General features: G+C 38.5%; 2 protein-coding genes across 4 annotated transcripts; one reads left to right on the top strand and one right to left on the bottom strand.

The window, feature by feature from the left end:
• Positions 1-52: 52 nt before the first annotated feature.
• Positions 53-6,601, bottom strand: LOC126604995 (DNA (cytosine-5)-methyltransferase 1-like). 3 transcript variants are annotated; one of them, XM_050272345.1, is made up of 2 exons: positions 6,212-6,601; positions 53-4,859 (listed from the first exon to the last, which is right to left on the bottom strand). In XM_050272345.1, exons 1-2 carry the CDS (start codon positions 6,306-6,308, stop codon positions 232-234), a joined length of 4,725 nt encoding a protein of 1,574 aa, XP_050128302.1. In that variant the 5' UTR covers positions 6,309-6,601; the 3' UTR covers positions 53-231. The 3 variants fall into 3 exon arrangements, with proteins under 3 accessions (XP_050128302.1, XP_050128304.1, XP_050128303.1); XM_050272347.1 differs by lacking the exon at positions 6,212-6,601 and adding an exon at positions 5,402-5,421; XM_050272346.1 differs by lacking the exon at positions 6,212-6,601 and adding an exon at positions 4,952-5,123.
• A 4,425-nt stretch (positions 6,602-11,026) lies between these two features.
• LOC126604998 (uncharacterized) lies at positions 11,027-15,903 on the top strand. The gene is made up of 6 exons (XM_050272351.1): positions 11,027-11,398; positions 12,061-12,273; positions 12,474-12,547; positions 12,831-14,462; positions 14,565-14,733; positions 14,997-15,903. The coding sequence occupies exons 2-6, from the start codon at positions 12,192-12,194 to the stop codon at positions 15,632-15,634; spliced, it is 2,595 nt and encodes an 864-aa protein (XP_050128308.1). The 5' UTR covers positions 11,027-11,398; positions 12,061-12,191; the 3' UTR covers positions 15,635-15,903.
• Positions 15,904-16,252: the final 349 nt, after the last annotated feature.

Below are 16,252 nucleotides of genomic sequence, written 5' to 3'. Positions count from 1 at the left end.
ATTTAATTAAAAATAATATGAATGTAGAGAGTAAAATTGGTATAAAAAGAGGTTATATGAATTCAAATAAAATTTTTCTTTATGTAAATTGCCTGTGTGTATTGAAATTGAAATCTACAAGTTCAAAGGCCAAGTAAACAGCCAGAGCAAATAAAAAGATGAAAGACAACTGTGGTTTTTCGGCAACGAAATGGAACATATTACTACAACATAGAAAAACACGACCACGAACTACTCCTCTGCCTTGTTCTTGCTGTCCACTGCTTCCTTGAGTTTTCGTCCCAACGCATAGGCCAAAGTAGGAGGAACTGCATTTCCAATCTGCCTGTGCTTGTGAAGAATGTTGCCCGAAAACTGGTAGCTATCCCTGAATCCTTGAGACCGAGCGCATTCCCGAACTGTCAGAATTCTGTCCTGGTCAGGGTGGAAGCACATTCCCACCTTTCCCATTGGCTGGGGATCTGTGATGGAGGTTGGGAAGTTGCCTTCCCAGTCAAGCCTTCCGAACAGGCCCTTCCACTGATTGTGGCGCTTGGCCGTGTTGGGCAAGCACCACGGGATTAAGTCAACAATCTGTCCAGTAGAGAGCTTCACCTTTTCGTCTGGAAGGCATTGCCAATCAGCACCTGGCCGCTTTGGAATCCTCTGGCAGCGAATGAGATTCAGCTCATTCATTTCTTTCGAAATGTGATCAGTCAGAACAGCCATCTCCCCTCGCATTTTCTTCTGGAACCATGAGATGGGGTCACCTTCGTACTCCAGATTGACCTTAGAAGCTCCATTTCCTACAGCTGGGAGATCTCCAATTGTATCTCTGACAGTTATGGAACGGAAAGGGGCTCCCCCTGCAGTACTTCGAACAGCAGCATAATATGAGTTCCCTGACAAATTGATCTTCAACTCTGGTACACCAAAGACATGCATTGGCTCTGGCCACTCCGGGAGAATCTCATCGGGCGCAGCTGCCCATATGAATGCTCGCTTCCGTGACTGGGAAACTCCATAAGCTCCAGCTTCCAGAATACCAAACCTCACCTGGTAACCCATCTCAAGAAGGGAAGCCAGAGTCAGACGGAAAGTCTGTCCTTTGTTGAAAGACACAAGGTTCCTCACATTCTCCAGGAGGAAATACTTTGGCCGGAAGTAGTCAGCAAAGGACAAGAATGCCAAAATCATTTCACACTGAACTTTACTCCAAGTGCTTTGGTTGAACCTATTCATTCCAGAGAAACCCTGGCATGGAGGTCCTCCATTGATGAAATCCACTTGCCATGGCAGTGGCAGATCATTCTTAACCTTCTCATCAAGTGCTTTAGCCAATTCAGCAGCTTCAGAAGTTGAGATGCAATCATCTGTATCCCCACATTTCTCCATTACAGCCCTTAAGATCACATTGCAGTTATTGATAAACACCAGTGACTCGGGATGGTTCAGTTTGAAAGCATCACCAGCAGGCTCTTCGTACTCAATTGCCCACTTGGTTAATGAAATGCCAGCCTGACGCAGCCCTTCAGACAAGCCACCACACCCGGCAAATATATCTAATGTGGCTAGACGTTTCTGCTCAGCATCAACTCTCTGTTTCTCAACTTCTGAAACATCTTCTCCTTCTTTGATTTTCCCCTTCCTCTTCCTAGATTCCGCACCACCTCCTCCTGTTGAGTACCTCAGTTTGGTGGCCGCCAGCAACTGCTTGATAGACCCATTAGAAGGATCATACAGATACTCACAGAAGAAGATATGCTCAAAAGTGACAGGAGCATTGCATACTGGAAGATCACTCTTCTTTCTGACTTCACATTTTCCTTCTATATCATCAACAGTCACAAGGTGTGTTTCTTCACTGTAGTAGACCTCTCTAATATCAGAACAGTATGCCTTCTCAACCGAAATGTCCTCTGGTCTGAAAAATCTTCTCACTTTAACCTGGGTAGATTCTGGTCCAGGTCGTTTAGATTCCTTCGTACCAATTATCTCCAGCACTTGACACACAACATAAGCTCTCAGACCCAAATTCCTACCAGCCTTGAAAGTTTCAGTTTCCATCCTTTCAGTAGAAAACAAATGGGGACTTAAATAGACATAATCATGAACTGAGTACTCGGCTCCCCTGTATACAAAACCAGTCTTTGGTGAATTCACTTTAAAAATCTCCTTGGCCTCCTCAGCTTCGTTCACTTTGCAAGAGTTGCAAGCACCAGAACCCAGACCCATGGTATCACAGGAAAGGCTAAAGAATGCACCTTCCCCGGGGCAATACAAGCTTTTACAGTAATATTCAGTTGGCAATCCCTTCTTCTTCCTATCTTCTGCCCTTTCTCTGTCTTTTTGGCTAGCTTCCTCATTCTCCTTCCTGTACTGATGCCCCCACGGCAATAATTTGATATCCACAACGGATGTCTCTTTAACAACCTTTAATGCCAAGTTCGTGCACTCATTTGTCAAAAATACCTCCCTCTCGTTGGCAGTGTTGCCAAGAACAGTCTGAGATCCTCGTTCCATCAATCTCCCATGAAACATTTTGCTTCCATTTCTTGTTTCATACATATACTCCACATAATAAATGGCAGGAAGTTCATCTGATCCATCAAGTTCTACCAAGACTGCACCACCAACAGAAATTTCATCTCCACGAAGACTGGCACGCATATAAAGAGCTTCGCCAGAACATGTTGTGCCTACAGGCTCCCCATCCCACAGAATCTCCTTGTTGTTGGAGCATGATTTAGTTTGTCTTGAAATTGAACTAGGCTTCTGGGCTTGTTCCGTTACTGCTGCATTATCGTTCTCTTCATCATCATCCTCTTCTATGTCCTCCTTATCCTCCTCTTCTTCAACTTCCTCCTCTTTCTTTTCACCATTAGCTTCCTCCTCATTCGAATCTTCTGGAGAGTAATTTAAATAGTACTCCCCCCAGATTCTGTTGATCAGCCTTGTTGTTGTAGCCCGCATTGCCTTCTTCTTGGAAACCACAGGTCCCATGGATGCCCTCGGGTTCAAGTTTGATCCACTCTTCTCCACAACCTTCTTCTTCTTTACCAACCACTTAGTATGGTGTCTCTCCTCCATTTTCTTTGTAAGTCCAACCACAAATGGGCACTTTTTAATCTGCGCATCAGGAAATTCTGAAAACAGTTGCAGTATTATCTGTCCATGGACAACCACATATCTCTCAACAAATGCCGGATCAGAAGAAATGTACGCACAGTGGTCCTTTGGAAACCCTGACAATCTCTTAATGACCTCTGCAAAAGAAAGCCGTGCTACTCGACTTTGCTCTTTCAGCAAAGTGATTATGCTTCTACCAACCTTTGCTGTTTTTAGAATTGGTTCATACCACAGAGCATACTGCTTAGATGGCTGTCCAAGTCTATACCAGGCCAAATCTGTTCGGATTGATATTGAGATCATTGATGCTCCCAATTCAATCATCCACTCCTTTATTGCACTCAAGTAAATCGGCATTCCATCAGCATCCTTTGCTCCTGGACCACTTGAAGAACCATCAGAATCAAGAAAAAAGCCGCTTCCATCATCTCCAGTCATAACCCCCGACCCAAAAATGGTAACATCAATGTCTGCACAAGGTTTCATTGGAAGAAGTTCCAACGAAATCAATCTTGAGTCTGAATTGTACAGACACCAATTATGAAGCATGCTTCGAGGAAGGTCATCAACATTTAAGATATCATAGTCATTGTCAAAAACTATGAACTCGTCAGTTTCTTCAATGGAATTCTTGTAATAAGCAGGTAGAGGATAATCATTGGCAATCTCATCTTCATTAATTTTGATGTAGTATTTGCTCGACCCAGGGGCAGAACCCTGACGCTTTTTCTGTTTCATTGACTTCCAGTACTCTTCTTCTTGCAAAAGTCTTGCCAACTTTACATCCTCATTTTCCTCAGCTTCAACTATGGATGAACCGGCTGAAATCAATCCATCCTCTCCGCCTATAACTTCCGAACCAATCTTTAGAGTTCCACTTGAAGTTGCCGGTTTTGATTGCACAAAACTTCCACACTTTCTGCTCTCATCTCTAAGGGCAGCAAGAACAGGCAGCTCTGTAAACGGCAGATCATTCTTCTTTGATGTTTCCTCCAAACCTACCAGTTGATCATAGATAAACTCGCCTTGAGATATAACAAATTCTTTGATAGCTGCAGTACCGGAAAAGAATTTGGTTCCACTCATTGATCGAGCAATGGCAGCAAGTAATTCATCAAGAGTAGTGTCAGATTTGGATTTTGACAGCTTTTTGTAAACCTCTATGGAAGCGCGCGCTTTCTCAAAGAATTGATCATGGTATTTCCTATAGGAGCTGGCAGGTTTACGACAATCATAATCAGCAACATCAGTTGAGAGCCATATCACAGGAGAGCCCTCTTCATAACCAGAGATGTTCCAAGATTCTATTCGCCCAAAACCTTCACATCTAACACCTCTTTCCTTGTCCTTGTCAGAACTTTCATTGAGAGGCAATATAGTACCAGATATAAACATGTCAGCAACTTCCAACATCTCAACAGGCTGGGGTAACCCACTTTCATCATGCACAATAAAATCAGTCAGCCGTCTGTTTGGGCGTGCTGCATCTTGGTCCTCGCCAGAAGTCAGGAGTATAGCATCAGTTTCTTGATCAACTACTCGATCCTTCTTGCTTTCAATAAGATTAGATTTTTCAGAAATGTGAACAGACTTCTCTTTAAAGTCTGTACATGCAGCAGCCCGCTTGGGCATTTTCCGAGACTTGGAAGGCTCTTCAGTGCTCTGAGGCAAATTTCGCTTCTTAGTTTTGGAGCCAGTAGGTGCTGCCTTTTGGGAAGCTGGTTTGCCCTTCTTCTTCTTCTTCGTCATTCCTATCACAAAAGTAAAATTAGAGAAATTAGGCAAAAGAATGACAAGCTAACTGAAAAGTGAAATCAAGACCCAGGCCAAGATTTGGCGGAACCTAGACACATATATGCGCAAGACAATGAAGGAGGAGGATCCATGTACTAATCCTCTAAATTGATTTGGAAACTGGATCAAATCCAAAGCAGAAACAGAAATTTAAGCAAACAAAATCATGAGAAAGCATGTAGCCTTTGGCTGAAACCATCATAATGAACTCATAATACTGTAAAAGGTTAGTGAAAAATTGAAAATTCATAATCATAAATCATATTTACAGATTCATGATATAATATGATGACAGTAAACTAAAAACCCCATAAATGTAAACCATTGTTCATAATTCTTTAACATGATGACACGGCATCGAAAATGTGAAAAACCATAAACATAAATCCATGACCACAAATTCACTATACAATAAAATGGCAGTCAGAACCTTAAAACCATAATCTAAATTCATAATACAATAAAAGGGGCAGTCCAAAACATTTTTAAGAAAAATTACCATAGCCAAAAATCCAACCTCACAATTCATAATTTAACAAGAGGCAGCCTAAATCTAAAAACCCCATAAGTATAACCCATAATCATAAATTCCCAACCCAACAAAAGGGGTGGTAAAAACCTTTTAAAAAATATCCAAAAATCCAACATCTTTGAACCCTTGCACCCAAGGTCTCGAGTTCGATTTCCCCCTTCTACAATATCGCTTGTTAAAAAATAAATCCAGCATCTTTTTTTATTGTTGGACCAAAAATCCAACAACAGAAATTCATAATTTAATAACAGTTCAAATCTAAGGGATCATTGAAAACCCTTTTAAAATGACTAAAAATGCTTTTAGTGAAAGTGTTTTGTAATCAATCCTTGATAAAAATCCAAATGAATTCTAGGAAAGCACGTAAAGTGCTTCCTTCAAGAAACACATATCTAGTGCTTCTTCAAAAAAGAACTTTAAATGCTTTTAGAACCCAATATCACTTTCACCAAAACTACTTTCAATCATTTTCAAAGCAATTCCAAACGAGCCTTAAAACCCCTAAATTCATAAATTCACAGCACGAAAAATAGTAGTCAAAATTTTGAAACCAAAAGAAACCGTATGGGGTTAATGATACAACATCACAAATGCATAATTTAACAAAAGGGGCAGTCTAAATCTAAAACCCCTATAATTACAACCCATTATCATAAATTCACGGCACAACAAAATTGCAGTCAAAATTTTAACACAAAATCAAGAAACCATTAGACTCATATAATCTAAAGCATCGAAAGAACAAGAATCACAGGGGTAAATTAGGGATTAAAGTACCCGAGGAAGGAGAAGCCGGTGGCTTAGCCCCATTGGCACCTTTGGTCTCCAAGACCGCCGCTGCTTCCGCTGCCTCAGCTGCCGCGGCGGAACCCATTTCCCCCCTAATCGCCAGCGAAACCCTAGAATTCAGAGAATGCGGACAGAACAGAGGAGAGAGAGAAGAGGACTGAATGACTGATGCTTTCTCTCTCTCTCTCTCTCTCTCTCTCTCTCTCTCTCTACCTGGGTGTATTTATTGCCGTTTGAACCGAGTACGGATGAACACGTATAGGCGGGAAGATGCAACCTTTGGCCCAAGTGTCGCTCTTTTATGGAAAACAAGGAGGGAAAATCCCTACATTTTTCAATTTTTATTTTTGTTCAAATCAAGAGATTCATAGTGCTTAGGTGCAATGATTTTTAGTAACCTATTGGAAATTTTTTTTTTCTGTGTAGATTTTGATGAAGATATGGTGGATGGAATTTTAATAATTTAGAGTTATTTTCAGGGCGTAAATATGGCGGGATGGATTTTAGTTTGATCATTGTAAAAATTAAGCGGTTGTTATAAAGTTAAACATGTGCAATTGAACTAGAGAAAATAAAATTCAACTAATATGGAAAGTAAGAACATGAGTTTTCAGGAAAATGAATATGGCGGACTGAACTTTAATCTGATTACGTAAAAGTTTAACGAATACTGTAAAGTTAAACCTCTGCAACTGATCTGGAGAAAATGAAATATGACCAATATGGTAGGGAGGAAGATGAGTTTTAGACGGTCGTTCAAGCACGAGAATCCATGCAAAAACTTTGAAGATTAAGAGTTGATATCCATCTTTCATACAAAGCCAAAAAATTAGCTTCAACTAGTCGTCAATGTACAGAGAGGCCATGCAGAAAATATTGAAGAATCCGTTTTGTGATTTCAAACTTTATGGGATAACTCTATTTTTATGAAAGTCCAATATTATCCCTTTTTTTAATGCAAATTACTTGTCTAGGCATTACGGTTTTCCAAGCAAAGAAACAAGTACGAATGCGAACAAAGATGAGTCTCGAGTTTTGAGATGGAAAATAAAGCCAACTAGTAGAACGTTGACATGTCAAAGAGGAATCAAATTTTTTTTTCTCATTAAGTTGGAACTCGAGATTCATAGCAATCGCAACACAAATTATCTAATAGCTAACTAGTTGTTATTACTGTAAGAAAATTGTCACAACTGTCAATAAGTAAATTCTCATGTTAATAGACTAGTTTAAAATGATAAACTTTCAATTTTTTCTAGCTACCAAGATTCATCATTGACAACTCAAAAAAAGTATGCAATATATTTTCTATGAAAGTATAATTTACCCTTTTTAAAGAAATTTTTATTTTCTATAAAAGGGTGAGTTTCCCTTCTTCTTTTTTTCAATCTAAGCACATCGCCATTGAACCTGATAATTCAAAACTCATTGAGCATATCTAACAACTTTGCATATCCGGTGAAGATTTCCACACCCAACACAATCATCAAGTTTTCTAGTAACACACATAGTTTGCTCAGGGCCAGAAGCCGGACACCAATTCAGCCCATGTCTGCATACTTGAGGTAGTTTGCGGTCTTGTATGCCAGAAGCCCAATTACCATTACAATCTCTACCACACTTACAAGTGGTCATGTGTTTATAAACAAGAAAATATATGATACGAGAGATTTTTTAATGTACTTGAAACATAAGGCAATACATTACATATTGTAACATAGAAGTGGGACATATCCACTTATACTGTACATGTAGTGTGCCGCCTTGTGGTACTGTGTTATGGATACACATAAAAATTTATCATTTGGTAGAGGATTTCGGTGTCAAGGTTCCCATCTAGCCAAGAACACACAATGAGTACTCTAATGCATTCGTGGTACCACAATAGACTCATGTGGAATTTAAATGTAGGAAGTTTCTCTGTGTGTTTCTTAAGCAAACATGCGACGTGACATTGAAACTCTCGTCCGCCCGGTAATCTCTCCATAATAATGTCGGAGAGCTGCCCCAAATAATGAAAGGTGGTTCGACTTTAACACCACCAAACAAGGTGTCAAAGTTGATTTGAGAATGCCAGGTGGGTTGTGTTGAAAATTTGGCAAAACCCTTGGCCCCCCAACTTGGTATTTTGGGCGACCCTTTTAGTTGCCAAAAAGCTCTATAATTGAGCCACGCTTTCATCTCATTTTGTCATGTGGAGGCTTAAGCTTTGAGGCACATGACAATGCGCAGTCAACATCATTGCATGGAACGAAAGGGGGTGCCTTACGCTTTGTAGCTCAATATATATATATACACATATGCCCCACTTGAACGGCTAAACCCATCATCCCATCTCATGAGTTGGAGCTTCTAACATGTTAGCTTAAGCTTTCCTATCACTTTTTGCTTCTCTTTTTTTTTTTTTTTTTAATAATTTTTTTTTATAATTTAATGGATAAAAAGGAAAATGATATCTTGTTTGATATAATAATATTGGTCAAGTGAAGCAAATAAATTAAACTAAAAAATACTAGTCCAAAACATTGCATATTGAATGTTTCTTTGGGTCATGTAGAGTACATTCATATAGGACATGGAGCAGTCAAGCATTGGACAAGGAGTAGAATTGCCAATGGTTAGCCTTTTACTTATGCTCTTGGTCTGTATCTCTTATGATTTTTTAATAAGAAAAATTTTGTTATACGATTACGAATGACATATAGAGACTTTCATAATTGCAAGTCGTTAGATGAGTATAACATACTATTTCGGCCTTTTAACTAAAATAGTTATTGAAATTGACATAATTTCTCACTTTGATTCCTGTGATTTAAAATCAATAAAACAATTCAGACGACCAAGTGAAATTGCTCTTAGTAGTAGTGAGCTAGAATAATAAGAAATTGGCTAGGCTTAAAACTGGGGCGTTCATTTTGCAGAGCAATTAATTGGCGGGACTAGGAAACGCTAGCAATCTCGAGTGTGACGGTTGGAAAAGGCCAGCCAGATGCACGCAGTAGAAGAATAAAAAACAAATAAAAAATTGCATAACACATTCCCTTTCTTATTTTTTTTTTCTATTTTTTTTTCTTCTGATATGATGGTATAAAAGGCCGTTTAATCTGGCGCCAAATGGAGGTATCGTGCGCCTCAAAAGCAATTGTCTCTGAGCTTTTCGTTACGTGAGACAACGACAATTTTCTGGTTTTTTTCTTTCTTTCTTATTTTTCTAATTTCCATCATATCTTTTTTAATTAATTATATTTCACTCTTTAAATTTGTAGTAATATTCATGATGGATCGAGACGTTTTAATTTCTCATATTTCAACATAAAATGTTGAAATGTATCAAATTTATGCCTTTGGTTTGATTCATTATTTAATTTTTTATTTAAATTAATGATATGATAAACATAAGAAATATATATGAGCCAGCTAACGTAAAAGTCACATTTTTATTATATTAACAAAAAAAATCATAAATTTAATAAAAGATTAGATATCCAAACAAACAAAAATTATACAAAATTTAATTTTCGGGTGCAATGTAAAAATTATAAAATTTAATTAATTCTTTCTTTTAATGTTCTGGGTGATGTGAAAGGGAACGGTAACAAAAAAAATATGGAATATCTAATAAATGACAAAAGAGTAGGAAAATGACTGGCTATGGCTATGGTTAGCAAGAAGACGAGAGAATATTTTCTAATTTTCTAATTTGTAATTTTGAAGAGATTTGGTGAATATTAATAAATAGGTGGTGCCACTTAATAGTTGTCACATTCAATTTTGTGGACCGACCAATTTGTATATAAAGTCAAGCTATACAGATTAGAGGCTACCAATGCACATGGTTAATGTCTACTTTGGCAATGCCTTTTATTTATTTTTTGCATAATTTTTGGGTTACCTAAATTTCTAAACTTGACAAATTCATAAAGTGCATACAACCCATTCATGAAAGGTGTCACCAATTATTTGTCTGGACGATAATTCTAATTGTGTTTATCACATTTTGAGGTCCGGTTTTCACGTAACATGATTGGAGACGAAACTTAACTAAGAAAAACTGACAAGGATGATGTACCATGTATGTTAGGAGACATCCATTTGTTCACATTGTAAGCTGCATGCACTTTTTCTATTTTCATACGATTTGAGCCAAAAACCTAACATGTGAATCTCAAGTACATGAGTAAATGCTCCAACCACTTAAGCCACAAACCTCTAACATGTGTATATGGTGACTAACTAAAAGAAACTCTCGTTGAGCTGTCAACAATTAGTTGTTTAACAAGAATAACGTATTGAGATCACCATTTAACTAGCACTCGGTTGTGTAGTTGATCACTTATATGCCGTACTTCTTTAACCAACGATGTTCTAACTAAAATAATAATCAGGTATCAAACATTTAAGTATGTCAAAACTAAAACTTCTTACCTATTAATGAAGATTAAAAACTATTAGACTATAATACTTAGAATACTTTTGTGTCGAACTTAGTCACATGGTTGTGTTATTAGTCTCGGCCAGAAAGGGAAATGTAAATAAGACTAAAATGTTATTGAAAATTTAGACTTAAATGTTAAAATGATTTCCATGTTATAAATTTGGGAACTTTAACGAAAAATCACATTTTTACACTAAAAAGTCAATCCTGATACTATTCACTTTACCCTTTATTTTGTCCGTTAAAACTCAAAATTTTCAAATTTTTTTTATTAACTTTCCTTATAAATTATAACTATTTAACCCATTATTCGTGGTGTTTTTAATTTGGCCAATTTTAGTGAAGACGTGGTAGAAGATGGAACCTTTCCTTTCTGGTCGGTTATTCCATTCCAGCAATACCAAGGCAGTACCTTTCTCTGTTCCACATTATTCTAATCATTCAAAGATATTTTTACCATTATTTTATCAAACGATCCAATCGTACTCAACTTCCTCCCTCGTATCTTTGAATTTCCCTATGCCTTCTTGTTTTTTCCTTTCCGAAATCTCTCTCGCTTCTGTTTGCAGCAGGAAAAAGGCTTTTTCTCCATCGTCTTAAAATTTCCCATTCACTGTTCACATATAATTCCATCGCAAATCATAGTTCGCTTTCTGAAACCTGACATTCCTCCTGGTCTCCCGCAGCGTCAGAAGCCCAGTTGGCGTGTTTGGTTGCCGAGAAAACAAGCCCAGAAAACGGTAAGACAAGTGCTTTACTTTGAGTTCAGGATTTTTGGCTTCTTTGGCTCCCTGCATTTCTCAGAGCTAAACTGTTTCTGGGTTTTCTGTGTTCATGGTTTTGAATTCAAAAGTTCAATTTTTTCATGTTTTTGCCTGTTCAGTCAAAGGGTAGTGATTTTCGCACTCTCGTTTTCTCCTATCCTCCGCGCTTCTCCACTTGTTTCTGCCCATTGATTTCGTTTTGATTAATTTGAGGAGTGCATGGAGAGAAAATGAGAGTGCGGAATCATTTTCCGCCTCAAACTAACTTGGTTGGTGTGGTTACAGAAAATGTGCATTTATGAAAATGCTAAATTCTACTGCTTGTTAATTTGGTTTTTCTAAATTTTTGCTCCTGATTAATTTTGTTGGGATTAGAATTACCATCTCTCTCTCTCTAGGTTCTTAACTTTTTGGTTGCAGGAAATGCAACTGAGATATTGAATTCCTGTTTAATTATTGCTCCATTATTTCAACGACTTTTGTATATTTTGCTGTAAAGTCTGCTTTCTGTAGTGTACAATAAATAGTCCACAAGGAGAAAACTCTTGGTTGGTCCATATGTGATGGACCTACATCATTTTACTTAATCAAATGTCTGTTGATCAGCAAGTGAAATTCAGGCTTTCTTCATTTTGCAGGTTATATCCGGTTGTTGCGGTGTCACCGTGTTCTTTCCGTGTATAAAAGGCGTTTGATTCGGGTACGAATGGGGTGAGTTATAGAGAAGTGGAAAAGGGAATGACATCCTTCTGGTAGATCCAGTGGCTGCATGGGAGGCTTATCGCACCTTTTTGATTTCAACCAGGGCAGCATGGCCAGAAAGCTTTTTACCCATAAGAAGCATGATGGCGGTGAGTTTTTACTTTTCTCTCTGCGCAACAAGAAAATTTCGAAAGTTTGTGGATGACACGAACAATTCTCTTTCGAACAATAACTGAGAAAAAAACTTTGTATCTCTCCGCTAACGAATGAAAATAGCTTGAACAGTTGGGTTGTTTGTGTCAATTTGCTTATTCAGCTGATGAAGTAGGTTGTTTTGTACATATTGCAGGCCTTGATGCTCCAAGAAATAGCCTGGACATGCAGGTAGAGCCTCAGAGCTATTGTGACACAGGAGATTTGCCGGTAATGATTCATCACATTCCTTCTTGTTGCTTGTCCTGTGGCCTAGGGTGGTTAATTTCTGTGGATTCTGTGCTCTCTTAGCTATGAAGATGTGGAGTTTTCGGCTATTGCATTAGCAGCATCTGATTTCTTGTAGATATCAGTGATCTTGCTTTATATATTAACGCCATTCTCATATTGTGTTTTCTTCTACCAAATTTCATCACATCAGAATTTTTGAGTCATCTCTCTCCCTCACTCTCATCGTATTTTAGTTTTGATGAATTTTCATTACATATATCAGGTTGAAGAAAACTGGTCTAGAAAGAATAATCCATTGGAAAGTTCAATGAAGAAATTGATTAATGAGGAAATATCCAAACATTCGAGTACCAGACAAAATGCACCAAACATTGTGGCCCGACTGATGGGGATGGATATGTTGCCAGTGGAACCAAAATCTGCAGTTGTGGAAGAAAAAGGTGAAAATAGGAGAACGAAATCTTCAAAGAAGGAAATGAATGGAAGGAGCTCAGTCGGTCGCGTCTCTTCTAACTTAAATTCCTCCAAGCAGATGGATATTGATTCTTATTATCACAGTAATGGCAGAGATGCCACTAGGTGGAGCGATGACCAGAAAATCGAAAATCCAAGGCGTAGAGAACATCCTCAAGAGGAGGAACTACAAAAGTTCAAGAAAGAATTTGAAGCATGGCAAGCTTCCAGGTTTAGGGAATGCTCAAGGTTTCTCAAAATTGATAGCAACCTCAACGAGGAAAAGATGGCAGTTTCAGGGCATAGAACAACTCAGACAACTTTAGAACGTAAGGACCACGCAGTAAAAGAAATCTCACATGAAGAAAGTGATTTACAACGTCGAGGAAATGAGTTTTCGGAATTATTCCCAGCTGAGCAGAAGGGTTCTTTTTCTTCAAGAAGCAGAAGAACCATGAGCTTAGACTTTGAGCAATCTTCCCTGGTGAGTTCTAAGAAGAGATTTGAGTCATTCGACGCGTCTTCTCCTCCTACAAGGATAGTTATCTTAAGACCTGGTCCCGATAGACTTTGCAACCATGAAGAGACTTGGACAGGTTCTTCAAACACTCTAGAGAGGAAGGGTGGCATAGAAGATTTTCTCGAGGAGGTGAAAGAACGACTAAGATGTGAGCTGCAAGGGAAAATGCATAAAAGGGGTTCTGTTGTCCGAGGAAGTGGAATTGAGACCCCGTTTAGCGAACAGCCATCATCTCGAAAGCAGATTGCTCGACACATTGCAAACCAGGTCAGGGAAAGTGCGACGAGGGACCTTGGCATGAATTTGCTGAGATCAGAATCGACAAGATCATACAGAAGCGAAATGCAGTTCAATGGATCAGGTTCCCCGGAATTTATGCATAGAGATACTAAAAGAATTTTGTTAGAGAGACCGAGAAATGTTTCAAAAATAGAAACAGAACCTCGTGATCCTTCATTAGTTTCCGGGAGATCTAGGTTATCTGCTTTAGACTACGAAAGGGAAAGGGGAGTAGTGAAAGATGAACATGAAAACACAAGATCATTCAGATATGGATCACATGGAGATGAAGTGCTTGATAGAGAGTTGTCCCCTAGAAACCTCATTAGGTCCTTATCCGCCCCAGTACCCGGAACATCTTTTGGGAAACTTCTTCTGGAGGACCGTCATGTTTTAACCGGTGCTCACATTCAGAGGAAGCATGAAGGCATTGGACCTGTGTCCATGGAGATGAAACATCAGAAGAAAGAAAGGTTTAATTTTAAAGAAAAAGTTTCCAATCTCCGGTACAGTTTTATGCTTAGGGGGAGACTTTTTGGCAAAAAAAACCAATCAGTTCCGGAATCACGTCATACTGAAAGGTATCCTATGAAGGATATCATGAGCGGGCCAACAGTGATTACAAACTCTGGAGAGAGACATGTAAGCAGATACTTTATCTGATCTATTCATTTTACTGAGAATTATTCATTACGTAGAGGGTTGAATTTATATTTATCTTAATATCTTCTTTTGTTGTTTTAGGATAATTTCACCGAGGTGCCTCCTAGTCCTGCATCTGTATGCAGCACTGCTCGGGAAGAGTTCTGGAGGCCAACTGATTATCTTAGTCCAATATCAACTCCAAGTGCAACTCCACGAGAAGATAGTATCGTGCCACAGGCTTTTAGGGACATCAGCGATAATCTGAGTGGTACGTATGTTTCTTTGAATGCTTTCTGAACATGTTTTGTTCCGGCATGACAAATGAGTTGATAGTATGAAAGCGTACATGCTTAGTAAACAGTCTACCCAAATTTGTTTTATGTGACTGTATAGGCGTATATGTGCCTGTGTTTATGTAGCATACATGACTGTTGCGTCGTTCCCAATTTTGTTGTTATCAAGATGCATATAATTCCAGAGTATAAACTGACGTGTGAATAATCATCTAATTGTCTAACGTCGATTCTACAGAGCTACGAAGGCAACTGAACCAACTCGAGTCTAATGAGCCTGAGGGGATTAAAGTTGAGGAAGCGGTTGAGTCTGAAATGGCTAGTTTAGACAACCCAGCAGAGGTTTACATACGAGATTTGCTTGTCGTTTCTGGTTTGTACGATGGATCATTTGATAAATCACTATCGAGATGGGACACATTTGCGAAACCAATCAGCAACTCAGTGTTCGAAGAAGTGGAAGAATCGTATAAAAACTTGGCCAACAAGCAAGATCCTTCAGCAACAGATCACAAGGAGATGGTAAATCACAAGGTGTTACGCGATTTGTTGAACGAATCTCTTTCAACAGTTCTCGGACCAGCAATAAGCATGCCAAACTTCCGGAGAAAAATGATCAACTCCTCTGCGCTGCCACCATTACGCGGCAAGAAGTTGTTGAATTGTGTGTGGCGAATCATCTGTGAATGCCTATATCCTCCAACTAATGTACCCTATTACTCACTCGATGATATGGCCGCCCGGGATCTTGGATCAGTTCCTTGGTCCGGACTGATGGACGAGGACGTTAATGCAGTGGGACGAGAGATCGAAAGCCTGATCATGGGAGATCTTGTTCAGGAAATTTTGTATGATATGCAGTTATTAATGGGTTGAGTACATATATTGGAAGGACGTAAATATGTTTGTGTTTATATATATAAGTGAGTGCTGATGGGAGATTATTGCATGTGTTTTTGATGCATGTTTTTTGTGGTTTGTGAGATTAGGAGATATAGGTTGGGTGGTTGGAGTTATACTTAGTGTACATTTTGATGCATGTTTTTTGTTTGTACTTTTGAATTTTCATATCCAATTTGTTGGGGCATTTTGTTTGGTTTTATGTTCTCTACCAATAGAAAGTTTTATAACATTTACAAGTAGAATATGATTATTGTATATTGCTTTCAATACTGTGAAGGCCTGTCATGGCATGCTTACCAACTTCAAATAAGTAATGGAATTAATTTTGATTTTTGAGTTTTTTGTGTTTGCCGACGCATTACAAGTCTACAACAGTGTGGATTCTCCGTTATAATTTATGATTAATTCCATACAGAAAGCATGAATTAAATTAATAATGGGACTAGTTAATCCCTTACTTAAGATTAATCATATTTTTGTCTCTTGCCCTTTTGTTTCTTCTGTCTTGCATCCTTTTTCAAGAGACACGTCACTCAAATGATCGAGTATTTGTTCTTTCACTCGAAGTTATGTTCGATTTCCCTCACGACT

This window comes from Malus sylvestris, chromosome 15 (assembly GCF_916048215.2).
Source record: "Malus sylvestris chromosome 15, drMalSylv7.2, whole genome shotgun sequence".
NCBI classification, from domain to species: domain Eukaryota; kingdom Viridiplantae; phylum Streptophyta; class Magnoliopsida; order Rosales; family Rosaceae; genus Malus; species Malus sylvestris.
Note: the sequence above shows the minus strand (reverse complement) of the source record. Positions and strands in the feature narration are given on the sequence as shown.

Excerpts from the sequence above, each read along its gene's own strand:
- LOC126604998 (XM_050272351.1), top strand. The coding sequence starts at position 12,192 with ATGGGAGGCTTATCGCACCTTTTTGATTTCAACCAGGGCAGCATGGCC. Across the intron at positions 12,274-12,473 it reads CCATAAGAAGCATGATGGCG|GCCTTGATGCTCCAAGAAAT; the intron begins GTGAGTTTTTAC and ends TACATATTGCAG. Across the intron at positions 14,734-14,996 it reads CATCAGCGATAATCTGAGTG|AGCTACGAAGGCAACTGAAC; the intron begins GTACGTATGTTT and ends TCGATTCTACAG.
- LOC126604995 (XM_050272345.1), bottom strand. The coding sequence starts at position 6,308 with ATGGGTTCCGCCGCGGCAGCTGAGGCAGCGGAAGCAGCGGCGGTCTTG. Across the intron at positions 4,860-6,211 it reads ACCGGCTTCTCCTTCCTCGG|GAATGACGAAGAAGAAGAAG; the intron begins GTACTTTAATCC and ends CTTTTGTGATAG.